This window comes from Chrysoperla carnea, chromosome 2 (genome assembly GCF_905475395.1).
Source record: "Chrysoperla carnea chromosome 2, inChrCarn1.1, whole genome shotgun sequence".
Taxonomy (NCBI): domain Eukaryota; kingdom Metazoa; phylum Arthropoda; class Insecta; order Neuroptera; family Chrysopidae; genus Chrysoperla; species Chrysoperla carnea.
In genome coordinates, this window is record NC_058338.1 from 46,177,310 (window position 1) to 46,200,945 (window position 23,636).

The following is a 23,636-nucleotide window of genomic DNA, read 5'->3' on the forward strand; positions in this document are numbered from 1 at the left end:
ATGTGATTCAAACATATAACACTTACAATGGTATAACTGGTGCATTTTTTATGAAAAATTTATTAAATAAATCATTCATTAATCAATTTCAAGTAATGTGTCTTTATTAGACGGAATTGAACTTCACTATTTATAAGATTAATTTCGATTAACTAATTCATACTGATGAAGACTACATGATATTAAAAATTTGGGCTTATATAATTCAAAGGAAGGAAGTTGGGGGAAAATCGAAATTAATGAATTTGAAAATGATCTGAAATAGAAATATAATAGATTCACTGAAATAAGAAATATGAATCTCAAGTATGCATTACAAATTCTGAATATCATTTAAAGTATATTAAAAAAGTTCCATGTCAAAGTACCTTTCCGACTTTAAAGGCTATGCTGGGAAATTTCAACTTTAAAAACAAAGACTACCGTGTGATAGCTGACACTTTCCTTACCATCACTTATCATCCCTTCTGTTCACAATTTTATGGCTTTAAATTTTTTGTTGCGGAACCCTAATTTTTTTGAAAATAAAATTTAGTCCATGATACTCGCTACTAATGTAACTTTCTACAGATGAAATAATTTCTAATATCGGTTATATAATTCAAAAATGGCGAATATCAACTTTGATGCAAATCACCCCCAAAATAACTTTCCATCCCTTTTCAGCTCCGTTAGGCGATGACTTTCAATAAAATACGAAACACGTCTTCCATCAATGAGAGTTTATGCAAAATTTTGAAGTAGATTGGACCAAGCAATCACATTGTCCCATACAAACTTTGCCACGGTTTTTTAACCCCTTAGGGTCAAATTTCAGACGATCGTTTCTTCTCGGATGCTTACGTCATACAAAAAATACACCCTCCAAGTTCCAGGCCTCTGCAATCAACCGTTTAAGCTGTTCTTTGATCCGCCAGTTTAGGACAAAGAATTTTATAAGTATAGATTAGTGGCCGGTTATACTTCATTTTTTATACCACTAAGGGTTGATTAGAGCACTCGACCCATAAGACACCGAAATAATGTTACTCGAACACCCTATTTTGTTTGAAATCTGTTTGATATTCAAATATTTTGAACTATCGTCAACATATTGACATGACAAAAACTTTAATATAATGTATGATGATCGTCTGTCTGTATGTGTATTGTAATGTACACGATGGATGGTTGGATGCGAGGGAAATAAACGAACATATTTACAAAACCCAATAACAATATACACAGGACGTTTGATTCTGGATAACCAATCGGTATTGAAATGATTAAATGAAGCAACCGGTGAAAAACATATAATTAACTTCCCCGAAGAAGCTAATGTAATGGGGCCGATTTTGAAAATCTCCAGTTTTACCCACATATTTCCGCGGTTTCAAGGCCGCAATATTCGAATCAAACATTTTCAATGTGAAGTCTGTGTGTGTGTACGTATGTGCGTATGTTCGTTCGGATTCTTTCGCCTCGATTATCTTGCGAACCAGTTTAGACATTAACACGTGACTAGGATTATTGGACGTGTAATCGCGTATTTAAGCACAGAAATAGTTTTCAGCAGAATTAGTTGAACCGTTTTTTAATGGTATAAAAAAACTGGGAAAAACTGAATAAACAGAATCTGAAAAGTAGATAAAACATATCATTTATCTGTTGAAGATAATGATCCTTCCAGCATAAGCTGCAGTACATGTTCGAAGAATAATCTATGAAGGCTAACAAGACCTTTTTAATGTTATTTCCCCTTCTGGGAAGTTACTCGTGTGGACTACAGGGGTCGCACTCACGCGACTTCGGTAACCGAAATTGGTTCATACTGTATATATTTGACGTGTGGCAAAATCTAAAATTTTATTTTGTTTAGTTAATATCAGAAACTGAACAAAGACACAACTTTTTTTTTCATTCGTAGTCTAAAGCGGTTTACGTTGGTAGATACTATAGAAGTTTGGCGGAGTGAATTTATCAATTTTTGCACTTAAAGCTTTCAGTAATGCTTCATTTTCGACTTTCACTCTAAATTTAAAAATTTAAAACTAATACAAACAAAAGCAAAACTAAGCAAATTTTATAATTCTAAAATGTAGTTCAGAAGTAACCGTGCTGTATACGACATGTCCATTCCGTTCAAATATCCTTCAGTATCCCATCAATGTTTTAATACATACCTACATCATATAAAATTCCTACAAGGTGATACAAAACTAATAAATTGACTACTGAATAATTGCAATTATCTCCTAAACTCTTTCAAATAAAAAATGATCTTATTATCAATTTAAAGTTCTATTATATTATTGTTTTAATTCGTAATTAATTTTAAGGGATCTTTTGCCCTTGTTTTTAGACAAAAAATGAACCTTTTTTAAGTGATTGTTATTAAGAATAAATTAATTTTTGTTTTAAACTTAATAATAATAAACTTAAGTTATGATGGTTTTTAATGAGAATTTGGACTCAAGCACAGGAATCATAGCTGCTGTAGAAGAACGGGACCCGAACATTTAAAAAAAAAAAATAAGAACCATATTAGATGAAATTGTGCTTAATTCATATATCTGATATATTATTCTTACTCTTGTTTGTAGACAAAAAAGAAACTTTTTTAGATGATTGTAATTACGCGCTAAAAATTAATTTTTGTTTTGAACTCATAAAGTTATTAGGATTTTGAAGAAATAAAACTTCTAATTTTCTTTGCTTAGTCCACCATATTTTTTAATATTTTAATAATTTAAATTATGTTGGCATGTTTCATCTAACATAAACATTTTCAAAACTGTTTTAATAACTTAAATAATACGAATTTCGCTGTATAATTTTTGGAGTGTATTCTAAACACATTAAATAAAACAAGTGAAAACAAATAATTGACTGAGATAATTGTTAAATATCTTGTATAGAAATTGTTGATTATCAGTGCATGTATTACTTTTCTTATAAATTAGAAGAGTTTAAAAAACCAATACAAATTTCGAAAATTTTCGAAAATATTTTTTTTCGAGAATGTTTTACAAGCTGAAGTTACCTGCAAATTTATAACTTTCTATCTTTTATAGTTTTTCAGAAACTGGACATCAAAGTTTTGTCCTAATTTGCGCCCTCACGGATAAACAGTGACGTGTACGAAAAATGTTTCATTATTTGTTTATTTTTTATTATAGGATCATTTTTTGCATTTAAACTTTTGTTCTACCTCTAACGGATAACAAAATGAGTCCTACGAACCCAAGATCCGATTATAGTATGCTGCTCATTTACGATGTAGCCTCACTTTTTACGTCCTGAACACGCTATAAAAAATTCAGCTTGATATCTCGTTTCGTTTTTGAGTTATCGTGTCTACAGACGGACCACCGGAAATGGACTTTACGTGATTTTATGAACACGAATACCAAAATTTTGTTCATAGCATCAATAGTTTTAGGCGTTACAAATTTGGACCTAAACTTAGTATACCTTGATAGATATTACATATATATACAGGGTATAAAAAGTAAAAAACTGAAAAGACCCCTTCATAAGTAAATTTTTCTGAGGACACGGTCAGAAAGGAAAACACGGTCAAAGATGCATATTTGAATGTTTAAGGCGGTTAAGTTCAAGTTGTTTATGTTGTTTACAAATACGTTCATATTTGGAAAATAAAAGTGGCACACTAAAATGAAATATAAATCAAATTTTAACAGCAAAATAATGTAAGTATCGCCTAAGATTTAACTTTGTTCAGCATGTAATTTGTATACCCTATCTGTAATAAAATTGCCTTAAATAAAAAGAAAGAAAATTGTTGTTCCTTTTTATCACTATTATAAATTATCCAATATTCATTGACTACATATTTGCCTGAGACATGTTGTATATTTGGATGTATATGAATGAATAGGAATATCTACAAAGCCCTTTGAAGATTTTGTCAATATAAATGATAGATGACATTTAATGTATCAAAAACTAAATGACACTTTTATATCATGGAAATGAATAATCAATAACTAATAGTCAATATTTTATAAAATATATTTGAATTCAATATTTACTGGATAATTGAAAATTGTATTTTGAATTTATATGGAATCTTGGCCATAGGTTTTATAAAATTATTAATTCATTTTAACTAAAATGAACCAAGTTTCTTCGTTATTTGGGCATGTTCTATTTTTTGGTCGATTAAGTAAACTTTTTAGGATTAAGAAATGAGGTCCAGAGGATTAAGAAGGATTAAGAAATGAGGTCCAAGGAATATTATAAAAAAAGAATTAGCGAAATCGGTTTAGCTGTTCTCGAGATTTGCACTTAGCAACACATTCAGCGATTCATTTTTATATTATAGATTTTATGTTGCAAAATTCATGAGCTAGAACTAGTTTTTTCAACATCGTTACTATAAATAATTGCAATAGATCCCGCAAAATATTACTTAAATTGGATTTCAGTCAAACTTGATACAACTATTGCCGGATTAATTGTAGAATTTTGTATCTAAAGTGACAATGCACATCGAAAACTTGGAAAATATCCAATTCCGATGTTATTAACTAGATTCCAATATTAAACAATATCCGCCTTTCCAACAATAGTAAAATTTCATAGTTGTCATGATTTCAATTCGTTGATGCTTTTTTATTCCATGAAATATACATAGTATATTAATTTTAATCCCAAGTTTGTTACGCATAAGAATATTAACACTATGAACAAAATTTTGGTATAGGTGTTCATAAAATCACCTAATTAGTCCATTTCCGGTTGTCTGTCTGTCTGTCTGTCTGTCTGTCTGTCTGTCTGTCTGCCTGTCGTCTGATTGTCTGTCTGTCACCACGATTACTCAAAAACGAAAGGAGATCAAGATGAAATTTTTAGAGCTTGCTTAGGACGTAAAAAGTGAGGTCAAGTTCGTAAATTAGCCACATAGGTCAATTCGGTCATGGTTTCGTAGGACCCATCTTGTAAGCCGTTAGAGATAGAACAGTTTTAATGTAAAAAATCCTTATAAAAATGCGTGAGAAATATGTATTATATGGTAATGTCAGTTGTATATGTGTGACAAGTATGGTATGTATAATGTGGTAGAGTAATCAACACTTTCTATACATGGTATTTCAACATTTAACTCAGTCAATTGTTTGTTTTCACTTGTTATATGATATTTTTTGACTTTTCACTATCTATCAGTACTTATTCTACTGTATTCTATGGAAAGAAAAAAAAGATTTATAGTTAAAGTTTTTTTTAAATTATAGGCAATTAATTAAAGAATTAAGAAACGTTATATTTTAGCTAGGAATGTAGATAAACATCAACTATTTGCGTGTATTTTTTCAAAATAGACGTACACTAGAGTGATACCCACCCGCTTCGCTGGGTGTAAAAGTAAAGATTGATAAAGATATCAACTTTCTATAACTCTCGAAATAATGGTAAGGATTGTTTTACACAGCTAAAATATATGTATGGTTTTCTATTTTTTAAAATGTATAATAGTCGTAATTACTCATTGAATATATCAGAAAAGATGGTCGTGAAATATTTTATATCGACTATTAGTACAGAAATCTGTAATTTTATGGTAATGTCAAATGACTACTGTTACAGAAATCTATAATTTTTGGTCAAATTAAATTAATTTTTAATTGTTATTATTATTTTTTTTTATTAATATATCTTTATAAATTATATCTCATGTGTTATTCTGATATATCAACTATATTGCTGTACAGTTTCATTAAAAACCATTCGCTAGTTTTAACGTGAAAGCGTAGCAAACAAACAAACAAACATGCTTACTTTCTCATTTATAATATATAGAGATATAGAGATATATAAATGTGTGAAAATGAAAAAAAGAAAAGCGGATTTTTTACACAAAATTAATGAGGGTAATTGTTTTACAAATATTGTGTTTTTGACATTTAATTAAAAGTTTAACATACATATATATATTGTGTTTGCGCAGTATAATTATCGATGTAATGAAAATCTTTAAAAAAAAAACAATTCCAACGTTTTTTGTTTAAATACAGATTACAAAAAATTAATATCAAGAACAAAGAAAAATTGTCGTTAAAGTTGTATATAAGTCTGTATATCGACAGGCTTTTAGAAATAAGACATGTGTTGTAATGTCTAATACATTCATTTTAGGGCTTATTGATTTAAGTGGAGAGCATTTGAGTTCAACATATTTGTTTATTATCCTATAAAATGTTTCCAATTACCGAAATTGGTTCATACTGTATATAGTTGACAAGTGCGGCAAGATCAAAATTTCAACTTTTTAAAATTAATATCAGAAGCTGATCAAAGACACAACTTTTTTTTCATTTGTAGTCTAAAGCGGTTTACAGTACTATAGAAGTTTGGCACAGTGAATTTACCAATTTTTGTACTTAAAGCTTTCAGTAATGTTTCACTTTCGGCTTTCACTCTAAATTTTAAAAAGCTGTATTCGATTTAGAATTAGGTCAAAAATTTACTAAAGCTTCAAAAAAGAACTACGAGCTACATTCATTCACACAAATTTTAATAACCCTAATAGTGTGATCAAATTAACTTTTTGAATATTTTAATTCTGAGTTCGGAGAAAAAAATTGAATTTAGTAGATCATTATGATACAAATTGAAGAAACTAAAATCTAACATTTTTTGATGGTCGGAAGGGGTCCAAAAAAAATGGTAAAGTGGCCTAATCCGGTCTTTCGCGTGAGACACCGTCGGATTGAGTTAAAAATAAAAAAGCGTTTAATAAGCTTAGGCGGCGTAAAAAGGCGAAAAAAATGAGCTGCGAATGAACCCGATTGGTCCATCGATGTCCCCACAAATTGCAAAAAACCATCGATTTTGCTCGAAATTTCAAAACTTCATAGCTCTTGTTGTTTTAAAGATTCAAAGCTGAGATTTAAATGGATTGTAGCTTTTGTGCCCATGAAGTATCACACACAATTTCAGCAAGATCGAATGTATACTTTTTGCAAGCCGTAGCTGAATGCAAAAAACAGGACTTTTGTAAAATGGCCCTAAAAAAGTTGTGGTGCGGTAAAGCGCTATTATTTTTACGCGATCATATGGTTCAATAGTTAAAGTAATACATACTAAAGTGCCAACCTCTCATCTTTAGTAAAAGTTACTAAAATATTAATTTTAAATTACTATTATTTAAAATTATAACATTAAAAATAGGATGGGAGTAATGGGAGCAATTATTAAGAGACAGAAGTTATGTGACATAGTATGATGCATATGCATTTAATATTGTGATGCACTTACTATATTGAACTTTTGCTACTATTTAGCTGCCTTGATGGATTATGTTTTGCTCTTCGTAAGGCAAGAGTAAAAATTTTATCGTATAATACCTTATTGTAACTGTACTTTTGATCTCGTTCTACTTGTTGTGTATACCAATCGCGACTTAAAACTTTATCACGTGCATCAATGAGACAAATAATATAATCATCTTTTATTTTGTACACAATGATGTCGTCGCAAAACAATAATTTCAATTTGTCTACTAAAAATCGCAATGCAGGTTGTGGCGTGATTGGGCACAGACTCAAAATAAATTTTAAAGAAAACTGACATTCTTCGTCATGGGTTTGCAAACACTCTGCGACGAAGTCAATAACTTCCGACGACGATTTAGACATGGGACGACCAACAGCTACATTAGCTGGTTGCTTATAATAAAATGAACGTATACAGCGATCATGGTACCTTGCCTTCTTTTCGATTAAATCGAAGGCAGTTACACGCTCTAAAAGTGACAGTGCCCTTGTAGAATTATCTTCTCTCTCTCTCTGACAGATTTTTCAACATTAACTTGAACCATTGCGCTATTAACATATCGTACTCGAGATAAATGTAATTTGCAGCTTTGTTTTACCTTTTTCTCATACTCGGGTGATTGCATCTTCAGTGCAAAATAGACACAGATTTTCATAATCGAAATTAAAGTTCGGCTCGGGTATGATCTAATCGAGATGATGTACTAGCACTTTTCTGCTTCTTCAGGGCCAGCTTGATATTTGATTCACGTAAATATGATGCTCTGCAAGAATTGTGGACGATAATGGGGTATTGCTTCTTAAACTGTAATTATTCAAACTGTTAACGGCAAATGCAACAATTAAATTCACATGCAAAGAATACAGTTACAATGTGTTAAATACAGTTACAATAAGGTATTATACGATAAAATTTTTACTCTTACCTTACGAAAGAGCAAAACATAATCCATCAAGGCAGCTAAATAGCAGCAAAAGTTCAATATAGTAAGTGCATCACAATATTAAATGCATATGCATGATACTATGTCACATAACTTCTGTCTCTTAATAATTGCTCCCATTACTTCCATCCTATTTTTAATGTTATAATTTTAAATTATAGTAATTTAAAATTAATATTTTAGTAACTTTTACTAAAGATGAGAGGTTGGCACTTTAGTATGTATTACTTTAACTATTGAACCATATGATCGCGTAAAAATAATAGCGCTTTACCGCACCACAACTTTTTTAGGGCCATTTTACAAAAATCCTGTTTTTTGCATTCAGCTACGGCTTGCAAAAAGTATACATTCGATCTTGCTGAAATTGTGTGTGATACTTCATGGGCACAAAAGCTACAATCCATTTAAATCTCAGCTTTGAATCTTTAAAACAACAAGAACTATGAAGTTTTGAAATTTCGAGCAAAATCGATGGTTTTTTGCAATTTGTGGGGACATCGATGGACCAATCGGGTTCATTCGCAGCTCATTTTTTTCGCCTTTTTACGCCGCCTAAGCTTATTAAACGCTTTTTTATTTTTAACTCAATCCGACGGTGTCTCACGCGAAAGACCGGATTAGGCCACTTTACCATTTTTTTTGGACCCCTTCCGACCATCAAAAAATGTTAGATTTTAGTTTCTTCAATTTGTATCATAATGATCTACTAAATTCAATTTTTTTCTCCGAACTCAGAATTATCTAAAAATTGACGCCATTTTTTTTTTATTTGATCACACTATAACTTCTACTGAGATTGCTTATGAATTGTTTATGTTAATATATAGAAACTTGTAAATAGAAGATTAAGGTATGTCGATACCGAAAAAATGACCCAAAAAATTTGAAATTTTATTTATCAATTAATCATTCTCGTGTATGTCATTTGTGAAAAATTCATTTCGATTTTCTGAACGGTTTGTGAGAAATTGATTATCAAAGTCAGTATTTTTCCGAAAAAAAAAAAATGTTTTTCATTTTTATGTACAGTTCTTAATAATTTTAGTATGATTTTAAAAATTTTTAATGTAAATAATTGTCAAATTTTTAAAAGCACTTGATAAAAAAACCAACATTTATTACTTCTTCATATACCGTTTAACATGAAAAAATCTCAAAATTTTAACATTTTCTGAAAAACATGTAAATTTTTCAAGTATTATTTCTCAAAAACTATTAGACATACGAAGCTGTTGGCTGATTTCAAATGTTTCGTTATTACATGCATATATGTAATATGCAAGGTATACTAAGTCCCAAGTCGCTTAAAAATATTGATGCTACGAACAAAAATTTGGTATAGGTGTTCATAGAATCATCTAATTGGTCAGTTTCCGATTGTCCGGTGTCCGGTGTGCAGTGTAGAGTAATCAACACTGTCTATGCATGGTATTTCAACAATTAATTCAGTTAATTGTTTGTTTTCACTAGTTTTTAATATATTTTCAAAATGATAGTAGCTACTAATATCAAAAGCTCATAGTTTTTGAATTGAACTGTAAAATCTGAAAAAATTCAGAGAAAATTTTACAGTTTTTCACGGATTACGCAGGTAATCAACCACTTTTTTTTGGTTGTAAAACGTAGTTTGGTTGTAAAGCCAAACGAGCAGCTTTACATCGCGTTTTACAATTTTAGTTGTTTTTTTGTATGATTTTACTGACACGTATCATTTTTATTATTTTTATTTATCTCAAAGGCCTTTTAATTACCTATTTGACCCTGATAGTTAAAAAAATCTTCACAGACCAGTCGAATCGTTGATTTAATCGCTTTGCGAAATTTTTTGAAGCTTAATAAATTTTAGTAGCTGGTGATAATTAATACTAATCTAGTCAAATGATTATTTGCCGCAATTTAAGTACGGAAAAAAAAACTTCAATAAAAACAAACTATACATGTATGCAATAAAACAAAATGAAAAACTTAATGTATTTTCTTTTAAACTTTATATATATATTATAAACTGATTAAAATCTTTGAAATACTAGTACGAGGAGCTGTACTCTTGATTGGTTTAATTATTTTTCTTTTCTAGAATGAAAGAAAGATCTACATCAAGTTTTCTAATACTCATGATAATGCCAAAAGAGAGAGACTGTATTATTATACCATGTATATGAAATATACCAAGGTATACTAAGTTTAGTCCCAAGTTTGTAACGCTTAAAAATATTGAAGTTATGAACAAAATTTTGGTATAGGTGTTCATAAAATCACTTAATTAGTCCATTTCCGGTTGTCTGTCAGTCTGTAGTCTGTCGTCTGTCCGTCTGTCATCACGATTACTCAAAAACAAAAAGAGATATCAAGCTGAAATTTTTATAGCGTGCTGACTAAATGAGCAACATAGGTCAACTGGTCTTGGATCCGTAGGACCCTTCTTGTAAACCGTTAGAGATAGAACAAAAGTATCTTAAAAACGTTCCTTATAAAAAAAATTAACAACTAAACAACTTTTGTTTGAAACATTTTTTCGTAAACATCACTGTTTACCCGTCAGAGCGCATATTATGCGCAAATTGTAGTATTACATGGGTATATCAGTTATATGTGTGTGACATGTATGTAAATGTAATGTGAATGAATAATCAACACTGTCTATACATGGTATTTCAACAATTAACTCATTCAATTGTTTGTTTCACTTGTTCTATAAGAGTTTTCCATATAACTTTTAATTTACTTCAGCAAATATAAGTATTTCAAAATGATATATATTTATTTTCAAAATGTGCAAACTAATTCCGTAATATGGAACAATAACGAATGAAGGGAATTGTTTTATGAAACTTTTGGATGCACGAGAGTTATGTGTTACTACACGCTGTTTAAGCAAATATTATTTATTTTTTTGGGCCAGTATAGTAGCTAAGTACTGAATAAAATGGCGTTCCAAGCATGGAAACTTTAATAGGATGATTTTATATTTCTTATTGGTTTACCTTACAACCAAACTATAATGAGGTTGGTAGGTTGAGTGTATAGTTGAAGTAGTTGAAGACCGGCGAAATTATTACCAAGCCAGGAAAATAAATCAATACACTAGGGTAAAATATTAGCTTACAGTCCTGGTTCGTAGGTAACTGCTTTTGTGTTTTACAAGAATTATCCACTAAAAATCGATTAGGGTATAAAATGCAAAAATTTACTTCGTACACGCATTCACAACCTTTTCGAAGTTAAAAAAACACAAACGATTAATTCTATTACTTAATATTAAATACGAAGAAAATAAACAATAAGCCATCTTTTTCAGGGTCTTTTATTTTGGAAGTTTATAATTTTAATTTTTTTCAGAATATATATATATAAACAAACAAACAAAAATTGACTAAAAATATAGGAAACTTAATTATCTATACAAAAAAGGTTTTTACCATTTTTGGCTTAAAGTGCACGATTACGGAATGACGCAGTTTAATTATTCCACCACATATTTAGTTCAAAGTCAAGTGTTTTACTGACATGCTGTAGTATGTGTTTGGGTTTATATTGAAGTTTTTTTTTCTAATAATGTCCGTGATGTAGTGACGTAATGAAATCATAAGAGTCGTATAAACAAACGATAGTACAAGAAAAAGGTGTTATTTATTTAATTTTTATGTTTTTAATGAGCTTGAATACACTTTTTATAACCTACAGCGGACCCGAAAAACGTGGTTCTGCTTGATAGTTGGCTTCCGTGCATATAGGCTATGATTTTTTTTTCGCAGAGCCCTAATTATTTTTCTAAACTAATGGCGGCCTTAGTAACTCTCAATAATATCAGCTATCTACGGAGAATAGTTCTTACAAGCAGGCGCACCAAATTTATTCTGCAAGTGATGACATTTATTTATAGTATTGTAAAAGTTTGTCATCAAGCAAGTGCGATTATTTTCTTGAGGGTGGCAGAAGAATTTTGCAGTGTATGGCAAAATAAACGGCAATTTTTTAACGAAAATGTGCACAGTTAAATCAGCTCGAACTTTTCTTTTATTTGATGGTTTTTTTGTAATTTGCATTTTTTGAAATTGCCATCCTTCTCATAGTCCTTGGGAGATGGTAGAACACCTAAATTTTGGTAGAGCTTGGCAGATCTTTATTGCTCGTGCCAAAATAAGGTTAATCAACAAACTTCCAATGTGGTACATATTTTGACGCCAAACTGTAATATTTACTTTACCTGTACTAATAAGGATGTGTTCCATTTTAGATGTAGATGTAAATAAATTACAGTGGGGATGTGTCGAAATGATTTTTGTAAGAAAAAATGTTTTTACCTATCCCAGGTCCACAATTCATTCTAGTACAGAACGTCAAAATCGCAGTACATTAAAAAATAACATCCTTAATTAAACATTCATTACATACAACTAAATTTATTAAAAATTTTTCTGTTATAAACTAATAAAATTATGAATCGGAATCAAAATGTCCAACCTTCTTTGTTGTTGTTATTGCTGTTTCCATTTCCATTACCAGTCGATGTGATTTCCTGAAGAGGTGTATAGCGTAACATTAACTTTACAGGCTCCCTTCCGCTACCCCACTTCTGTAGAATTTCTAACGGTCTATCATTTTCACGTAATGCACATTCTAAAACATAAAATATTAAGAGAAAAATTAGTACAACATTTTTATTAAACAAAAAAATTATTATCACTTAATGGCTCGAGAGGAAGTTACATCACAATTATGTCGTCAGAAAAATTTCGTTCACCGAAGAAAAACTTCGGAAAAACCTCTTATATAATGATTATAATTAAGCTTGTGGAACTCACATGAATATTTGATCTTGAGTCGAGAGGGTTCCGCTATCAAATCGTCAAATCATCATCTAAAAGCCTTGGTAAATCTGGTCTAAATTTGTTTGATATGACAAAAAAGTATGAATCCACATAAGCTTTCGTTCACAAGCTACGGTTTACTCCCGCTAATTGACGCTAATGTTATTAACCAATCTTATGGCTTATTTTTGAAATCCACGTTTGTATCGTTTGAAATTTGGAATTTTTGAATTCCAAAAGTCCTCAAGGATCTTTATTTTAAATCAGATCACCATTCCTGCAGCTAGGTGATAAAATTTAACAACAAAATGCAATGAGAACATTAATTGAATCAGAAAATTTTTGGTCTAGCTTACAGAACATATCTAAAACGGCTTCTATGAAATTCTTCAAATTTTTAAAAAAAATGTATACCTTTTTATATTAAGCTATGGCTTCAGTTTTGACGAATATCATTCAAGTACAACAAGCATCGAAAAACGAACTTAAGCAAGTATCGAATAAGCATATCACAAAGAAAGAAATTCATTCATGTTGCGATAATATACAGCGTCTTTTTACATATATGACGATCTTTCTCGATTGATGGAAAGTAATTTTAAAATATCATTTATTTTTTATTTATATACAGAAGAAAATTCTATACATATTTGCTTGATGTCTATGTTCGTTATTCGACGTTCGTTGCATGATGTTTGCCAAATTTGTAAATACAGCTCAATGCACAGAAACTTTTTACATACGACAGCCAATACATAAAACAAATAAATTTGTTTACTAAACAGACATTAAAAACAAATAAATAATAATAAACAACTTCAAATATATTTTTAATAATTATATATAATTATTATTCCAATACATGTATAGGTAGACATTTATATTCAAAACATAAAAAATGATCCAATTTGAAATACATTTTTAACAAAAGCAGGGTTAAATAAAATTAAAAAAATATATAAAAAGCAAGACGTATTAAAAAATACAATTAATTAGTTAGTTAGTTAGATAAAGCGAATTCGTAAAGCTTTGCAAATGGCTAATTTTCTTAAATAACTTTCGGTTCCGGAACGATCCGCGCGATATTCTGCACTCAATTACCTCTCCACATTGTTTCCTTGGCGACATTTTCTCTGCTTCTATTGATCGTATTGAGAAGAATAAAAAATACAATTGTTTCTTAAAAATATAAGCATACCTTGCCTGCTATCGAACCCTTAACTTCAATTGCAAAATAATCTAAAAATCTCAATAAAAGCGCTGTATTCACACTCATTCAATTTTTTTTGATAACTTTTAAAAAAATGAGGGAATTGAGTTGAAATTCTGGATGTAACTTATGATCATAAAAAAGGTGGTAATTTTTTAATAGCCCGATACATAACATCATTTTTGAGAAAAACGAATTTTTCTGAAAAATTTCAACAGATCGTACATAGTTCAGGAAAATCAACGGACTTAAATTTTTTTAAATTGCAAGCTTTTTTATGTACTTTCGGGTAGTGAAAACGAATTTTTTTTTAAAAACCTGATTAGGAGCCAAAACATTGCAAAACAAAAGTGCAAAAAATCCAGATTAAGGAAGCATGCGATATTTTATACGGTCGTAGGTGTTAGTTATATACTTATTGCGAATATGGGGGCTAATTATAACTCATAATCGTAGCTGTTTGGAGAAAATAATATAATGTTATTATTTATAAAACAGCAAAAAACTTCAATTCAATTAATCCGTTCTCCGCCAAATTTCTTAAATTTACAGAAAATTGATTAGAACAAAGGTAATAATTTGTAACTTTATAAAAAATGAATTATTTATGTATCATAATTTTATTATTTATTTAAAAGCAATAGCTCCATTTCCTAAGACAATTCGCTAAAAAGTCAGGCTGTATTAATTCATTCCCTTATTTCAAATAAAATGGCTCGTTCTGTGTGAAAGAAATAAGAACCATTTAATTTTTTATTATTTCAAGTTTATTGATCGCTATTGTACAAGAAACGAATAATTTTTATTATCTGATTTTAAACATTAATAGTCAGTTGGTAGGTAATATAAAATAATGTACTATTATTATCAGATGTTTTAGATCAATTTTTATGTTTCATATAAAATATTTATTAAATCGATAGAATGTTATTATTTCAAAATGAATAATATTATTTGTGTCATATTAATATTGTTTATAATTATACAGTTGATGATGTGGTGAGTATGTTTTAAACTAACCGTTACACAACCGCATCGCTGGGAAGTTTCTATTTTAAAAACAAAGACTACCGCGTTAAAGCCTTTACTTCCCTTACCCTCACTTATCCCCTCTTTTGTTCACTACTGCATAGATTTTAATTTGTTTGGTGCGGAACCTTAATTATTAAATAAAACTGAAAACAAATAATTGACTTAATTGTTGAAATATGAAGTATAGACCGTGTTAATTACGAAATCGTTTTTTTTAACGTCATGTGAGTAAAGAGAGAGAGAGCCAGCTATACATACATGCCACACACACATGACTGATATTTCCATCTAATACATACTATACACTGTTCGAACTTAATTTGTGCCCTCACGTGTAAACAGTTATATTTTCGAAAAAATGTTACAAACAAAAGTTGTTTATTTTTTTATAAGGAACATTTCTTACATTTAAACTTTTTTTACGGCTTAGAAGATGGGTCCTACAGACCCAAGACCTAATTGACCTTAGTTGCTCATTTACAAACTCGGCTTCACTTTTTACGTCCGCTGCGCACGCTGTAAGAATTTCAATTTAATATCTCTTTTCGTGTTTGAGTTATCGTGGTGACAGACGGACAGACAGGCAGACAGACAGACGGACAACCGGAAATAAACTAATTAGGTGATTTTATTAACACCTATACCAAAATTGTTTGACCTTTGTTCAAAGCATCAATATTTTTAAGCGTAACAAACCCTGGACTAAACTTAGTATATCTTGATATATTTCATATACATAGTATAACAAAAGGACTATTAATTATTCTTTATCTTCCCGAAATAATGTTCCATAAGACCATTTATACCAAACAAGTGGGTACACGATAAGAAATTTTTTGTGGATATCACTATGTCAATATCGGTATGAATGTCATACTGATTTCACCATTGAGGAAATAGTAACATTAGCAATAGTTATGGCGGACGAGTCAATGCATTATGGGCGTCATGTCCATACTGGTTGGAGATATCACAATACTTCTGGTGGATAGCTCTTTTCATTATTGTTGTATTGCTGATGCTAACATAGATACTATAGTATTAGTCTCCCTACCTGAATCTAGTAAATGCTATACATTTCTTACTGTGCGTGTCCTGTAGTTTGTTTGTTCATAATTCCACCAGAACCTAACATCTTGCCAAAATAAAGTATTGTTAGGGCTAATTGAGGTAATAAACTATCAGTCTCCCAAATTTCATACAAATCCATTTAACCATTTTTGCGTGATTGAGTAAGATACAAACATTCAAGCATACAGACTATCACATTTATAACATAAGTAGGATTTTACGTGTAGGTATAAATGTAGGTTAATTTATTCATTGGCGGATCTATAAGACGGATATATAAGATTGGGGCGTACTTATTTAGTTCACTAAAAAAGTGTTTAAAATTTTAACTATTACCAACCGCAGTGGTTATCAAGTTTTCTTACAAGGGATTGCGAATTGTTACTGAATTTATTGAAATTATTTCCAAATGCGGAAATTTTAAATCTTGCTAAAAAGGATAAATAATAAGTTTTCAAAAAATATATGTTGACGCCTCTGAACTGGATAATATACATTTCATACATAATTTGCTCTTGTCAAAACAAAACAGGAAATCATTTTTATTTAAATTTTTTGTATTCAAATGAGTTTAATTCTAATTATTCTTTTTGTTTTTTAATAAAAATATTTTTAGAATTCCGTAATTCTGATTATATTTGCGTAAAGTTGTTGGTGACTATATTCAAAACTTTGTTGATAATTTTTTATTATGGTTATTATTAACATGAAAACAATGGTTTGCCAATTTCCTCAGTTAATAAATATAATTCTTTTCGTATAAGAAGATTATTTGTGTTTATAGTTAGTTATAAGAATGACGAAGCAGTGTGGCTATGTTGTACCTACAGGAAAGCGCAAGATGAGTATTCCTTTAGTTCCTGTATTCCGAAAATAGCAACAATCCATTGCTTAAGCATGAAAAATCGCCTTCATATTAAAATAAAATTGGATCAAATTCTTGCACGACAAAAGCTGGATGACTGAGCGTTTTTGTGATGAATTTCTTTAGGATTGTTAATAAATACATGCTTTGATTTGTTTGAACGAACCCCGAAGTAACTTAATCCATTCTCAATGCTCAATCCATTCTCGAAAAAATCAATTTCGTCGTGACGTCAATTTGAATTATGTATAAACATATCTATACATAATAAATTTTTACTTTTACCTCGTCTTACCAGAAACGGTTACCTTCAAAGTACTATGCGCTAAGTAAAAAATTTTTTCAAAGTTAAAAATATTTTTGGATTTTTTGATCAGCTGTAACCTTATCAGTACTTAATTAATTTGAAAGTTTGACACTCATTGATGCATTTTGTACAATATATTGTACATATGCTCTATGAGGAAAAATAACTAATTTCACTTCAAAACTTTTGTGAAATATATTTTCCAGTTAATATAATTATTTTTGAATATTAATAAACCATATTCTATGATATTTGTATTCATAAAGACGTTTATTATTAAAATATTTCAAAAAATATATTAAAAAAGATAATTCAAAATGTTTTTTTAAATATTTAAATGAGGATAATGCCAGATGACCAAATTTGAGCCCAAAAAGTTTTTTCCTTCTCTAGACTAAAAGAGGTTAAGCAAAAAATTACTCTTGTAATTTTATATCTAAAATCTTAGTTTTTGAAATAAAAATTATTGAAAAATTTAAAATGCAATATTCGATTTTAAGAAAAATAGGTTATTTTTTTGTCTCGGAAGGAATTTGCTTAACTAACGCATCTCCTCTGCTACGAATTTTCTTGTTTTCGAGGTAAATTTTTAAACTGAAATTGTATAATATTATGTTAATTATTTCAACTTGACAATGAAAAACCGTATCGGCTCTAAAATGAGAGCCGTACGGTGAAGAAGGAATACTAAGAGCCTCTAAAAAGTTTAACAGTTTTTAACTTTTGGAGGACTGACTTCAGAACCAGAATTGAACTTTTTTTCCTTTTATAAATTGCCTTGATCTGATTTCACTCCTTGGCCCTTAAAATGAGCCTTGTTAAAGCAGAAAAGGATGTATATCATTAACAGTGTTCTATTAACTTGAAAGTAAAAAAATAACTCATTTTTATAGTATAAAACTGTTACCGTATTCATGAAAATTTGATTTACAATATAATAAACAAAAAATATTTTACCTTCTTTTTTTTGGATGAAAGTGTCTGATGATGTTACAAGCATCATTTTGAATATAAATAAATATTTTTCGCTACTCACTAATACTTAAAATATAATTGAATAATGTTTTTGAAAAGTTTTAATATTTAAATACAGATATTATTACTACAATTCACAATTGAATTGTCTTCCAAAAACTTTTTTTTAATTAGATTTTAATTCAGTATTATTTATAATTTTTTACTTTTGTCTTTGCAGTTTTTGTTTCTGAATAAATTTGTTAATAAAATAATTTAAATCGAAGTTGCGAAGCGCTTTCATTTATTAAAAATTAATGTCCAAAGCTTAAAAATTGCCTTTACCTTCGAAAAAAAAATTTTCTCTGCTGTTTGTTACATGTATTCCCTAACATTCCCTATTATTTATAATAAAAATTCTATAATTCGAGAGTACTATAATACCAATAAGAATTTTCTCCTGCAGTGCAATGAGTAAATTAAAAAGGTTTTGAAAATCTCAGCATTTTCGGTTTGCAATTTTAAAGTTAATAAATTTTAAATATTTTCCGAAGCAATTGTGCCATTTCCAGACAAATGTTTACGTATCAATTTTATTATAGCTATAAACTGTTATTTGTAAAAAACATCGAAAATAGTAAGAATACTACCTACTTAAAAAAAATGGACAGGTTTAAATTTAATAAAAATTCTAATTTTTGGGAATCCCCAAGCGATACCCGATTATTTTTAATATAAAAATTAATAATAAAAAAATTTGGATAGAGTTATTTAATCAGCGTTAACTAGGACTTCATTATAACTGCTTTTAAGTTTAAGCATTTATCGATTAATAATATGAAACCGGAAATTTTTACAATAAATAGGATGTTAGAAATAAAAATTACTATAATTTATCATCAATCGATTTTTTACCCGAATGTCAGGGAATGGTTATGTTTTCCGCGCGTTTCTTGTTTGTATGTATATTTGTTTGTAAATTTCTTTATAACCTCGTATCTTTCAAACGGCTCAGTGGATTTCAACATTTAAGGTATCAATTATATTTGTCTCAAGTGTTTTACATAGGTTTTCGAAAAAAATGGCGGATTTTTGGAGCAAAATAATACTAAGTTAATACAAAAAATTAACAAAACCTATCGAGTAGGGTATTAAAATAAAGGAAATGAAAAGAGGATCACAAAAATAATTATTTGTGATCCCCTTTTATTAGTTATTTGATTAAATTTAATTAGAAATAATAAATTATTTTAAAAGTTTATATATAGTGTAATGAAAGGGTTTTTTTAGTAGTGGGACACTAAAAAGTCAAAAATAAAAGAAATAATTAAAAAAATAAAATACGTGACAGCGTTAAATAAAATCTGAAAAGGAAGAAACAAGTCCATAGTTTTCATAGCGTTTTTAACAGTAGACCGACTCAAATCTTCTCAATAATGAATCCAAACTGTTCAAGTTGCTTTGAAAACTACTGGACTTGTTTCTTCCTTTTCAGACTTTATTTAACGCAGTCGGGAATATTATTTTTTTAATTACTATTTTATTCGTTAGATGTAGTATTTTTGCAAAGAAATTAGCAAGAATATCAAATTTGAATTTATTGCTACATTTCTGTGTTTGAACATATATTTTTCATATTAAATTTATAACTTCCGTATTATATAAGTTTTTTTAGTTGATCTAATAAGTATTAGTTGAGAAATTATTAAAATAAAGAACATTCATTTTCTTTACTGTTCACTATTTTTAACCAACCCGTATTTTTAAAAGGCAAATGTATTTTACTCTTGAGCTATGTACAATTAAATGTGACAGGCAAGTCATTTAACATTTAATGTTTCATTTCATTTCATAAATTACGTTTGATTATAATTATTTTCATGATAATATAAATACTACTTAACAACACTATTTTATTCGGTACACTCACTTAAAACCCTTTATTTTTTGCCATTTAATAAAAATTTTACTATGTATTTGAATTTTAATTTATTAATCAACAATAAATAATTATTATTCAAGTTGTCGAGACATTAAACACATAGTTAAATTACGTTAAGTACTCTGAGATATTAAAATTTTATTATTCACAGATATTTAATTTTAAATGCAAAAGGATTGCTTTTGTATTTATCATCAATAAAAATGCGCTTCACACTCCCGGCTAAATCGTCATTAGCGTTGGTGCTAAACAGAATTTGATTTTAACTTTAAATGTTAATTAAAAATGATAATTTATTGTCATGAATTACTCAACAATAAATTTCTCTTTTATATACTTTCAGAATTTTATTAGTTTTGAAGCATACGCAAGATAATCGCTTTTGTACAACACATAGATAAACCGAAATCAGCATTCGTTACTCATACTTTTTAATTATTAGAATTTCTAGATTGATTATAGTATAATGAACCAAATTTTAACGAATTTGGTTTATTACAATTAATTGTCTGACCATTTTTTTCTTAAATCTTAGGTAAATTTCAAAATGTATAAAAACATGAAATTTAGAAAAATCAGATCATAAATTATAGTAAAATTATTTTGGTAAAATATCCCATCACAAAAGATTCATTGCATTATCAGAATTTGGACATAACGACACTCTATATTGGATCAATTCTACTTAATAGAAGAAAGGAGTTCGAAAAAAGAAATCGTTACATAAAATCGGATACATCGTATAATGTCGGTAAATGAAAAGAGTAATTTTGTACAGGAAACAATCAATTGATTTAAGATCAATAACCGTTTTTAACAGGATAAACAATTTCTAAGTACATTTCTAAGACAGCCAAGATGATAAGATAACTTTAATTTCTGTCGCACTGGTTGCAATGTTCCAGAAAGGTTTACAGAAAAGCGAAACAGAAATTAACAACAAGAAATTAGAAGAAATAAATAGATGGTTGTAGTAATTGGAAGGCACATAAAGAGTTTCTAACTGATGCAATTATACTCGCTATGAGTTACAAAAAAATGATATTTAATTTTCGAAAATTCATAAAGAAAAATGAGATAAAAGTCGGGAAGTTCAAAAAAATGAAATAAAAGCCAAATATGGGAATCCAATTCATTGCCGATTGTATTTTTAATTTGAAACAATATTTACTCTAAATTGAAACCTTTTAAACGATATTAATAGATATTAAGCACCGTAAATTTCTCCACTAATTTCACTTTTATTATATAACACTTTCAATTATATTCCACTTCAAAAGTAAAAAGTTATCACTTACTTCACACAACAATTGCGAAAACAAACGATTCAGTTTAGTAAATTTATATGACTCGAGTTTAACTAAGCTTCAGTTAATACGTAAATCGAGTTATAACGTTTATGTCTGTCTATCCATCACTAGTCAAGAAATTTTTATCATATGAAATAAAATAGGTAATATAATAATGGTAGTGCCTCCGTAGCCGGCAACAGCAATAAATAATTTTTATTAGGATTTGTATATTTAAATGTTATACCTACCCATACATGTTATATGGTGGTAGATGACGTAAAATAATGGCAATTTAAAAATACACTTGTAGCCCGAAAAGCCTCCTTCTTCAGATATATGGTATTGATGCCCCTTGGAGCAGGCGTTTTGGTAATACCCGCTGTAACACCTTTTATTCTAAAATTGTAATACTCTGTATCTAAAAAAGAACTTTTTCCCGGCTAGAAGTGTATTGAGAAAATGCCATTATTTTAATGTTATCTTCTATTTGATGAAGTAATGTCCATATGAGAATTTTAGAATGAAACGCGAATGAAATCGGACAATATTTTGAATATGATATATCTCTATGTGTATGTTCTATGTAATTTATTTAATTTTATGAATAACTAGTTGTACCCTGCCGCGCTTCGATGTGGTAAATTATGGTTCCAAGAAAAAAGATTAGCTAGTAAATTTTTTAAATATTGATTTCATTTTTGGGAGGCTTTCGATTAACAATATCATTACTTGAAGAATAATTATTTTGATTCTTTCCAAACTCTACTAAACATAATATAATAAAATCGCTAAACGCGACTAAAGAAATTTTCACATCAATAACTGAATGTACTAACGAGTGTTTAACAACTTTAAATAAAATAAATAATTAAAAATATAAAATAAATAAATAAAATTGGAAAAGAAAGAAACAAATCCATTTTTTACATAGCGGCTTTAACAATCGGGGCCAATTAATGGGAAGATTTGAGTCGGTTCAGATTTTACTGTGTTTTACTTACTGTTAAAGTCGCTGTGTAAACAACTGGACTTGTTTCTTTCTATTCTAATTTTATTTACCGCAGTCGAGTTTTTTATTATTTTTATTATTTTTTTAATTTTAGACTTTTGAGTGTTCCAGCTCTAAAAAAACCCTCTTATCATACTAAATCCTCTTATCAAAATTTTTAAGGTTTAAGCCAATTTATTATTCCTAATCAAATTTAAACATATTACTAATATATATTTTTGTAACCCTCTTTTAATTTCTTTTATTTTGATATAATATTCGGTAAGTTTTGTTAATTATTTTTATTAACTTATTATTATTTCGCTTCTAATATCAGCCATTTTATTTTTTTTCCAAAAACCTACCTTAGAATACTTGTGTTTTCTAGATAAACATAATGTCGAAATTTATTGAGCCGTTTTCAAGATACGAGGTAATAAAGAAATATACATGCATACATATTTACAAGATACAGGCGAAAAACATAAGCACTCCTTAACAGTCGGATAAAAATTCGAGAATTAATTTCCCTGTGTCGAGAGTAATACTTGAAAATTTAAGTTTAGAGCGCCGGTGGCGAAGCCACTTTTAATTTAATAATATCTATACATGTAGTAAGTAAAAATTTTATAGTGGTAGGTACAACTCGAGGAAAGTCAATAATAATGTGTTTGTAACATTAGGTACCTTTGTTGAATAAATAAAGCATCATACATGGAAAACTATACATGAAAAACTACAGGATGTAAATCACCTTCACATAGTGGTACGAATGTCATACAAAGGTCATAGAACGACCCAGAATTATTTTCTATTTTCATTCTAGTTCGTAGCGTCATGTTAGTTGAACATTAGGGGAATCAATTTACGAGACAACATAATTGACGATTTACGACGATTTATATTTTTAGGTATGAAATATTCTACTAAGTGTCAAATT

The 23,636-nt window shown here is 28.9% G+C and overlaps 1 protein-coding gene across 1 annotated transcript in view; it reads right to left on the bottom strand.

Annotated features, from left to right (window-relative positions):
• Nucleotides 1–23,636, bottom strand: part of LOC123293739 (apoptosis-stimulating of p53 protein 1-like) — a 598,530-nt gene that overhangs the window by 538,419 nt on the left and 36,475 nt on the right. Inside the window, exon 3 of the mRNA XM_044874642.1 lies at nucleotides 12,689–12,844. Coding sequence (XP_044730577.1) covers nucleotides 12,689–12,844 — 156 coding nt within the window. The remainder of the gene's footprint in view (nucleotides 1–12,688; nucleotides 12,845–23,636) is intronic.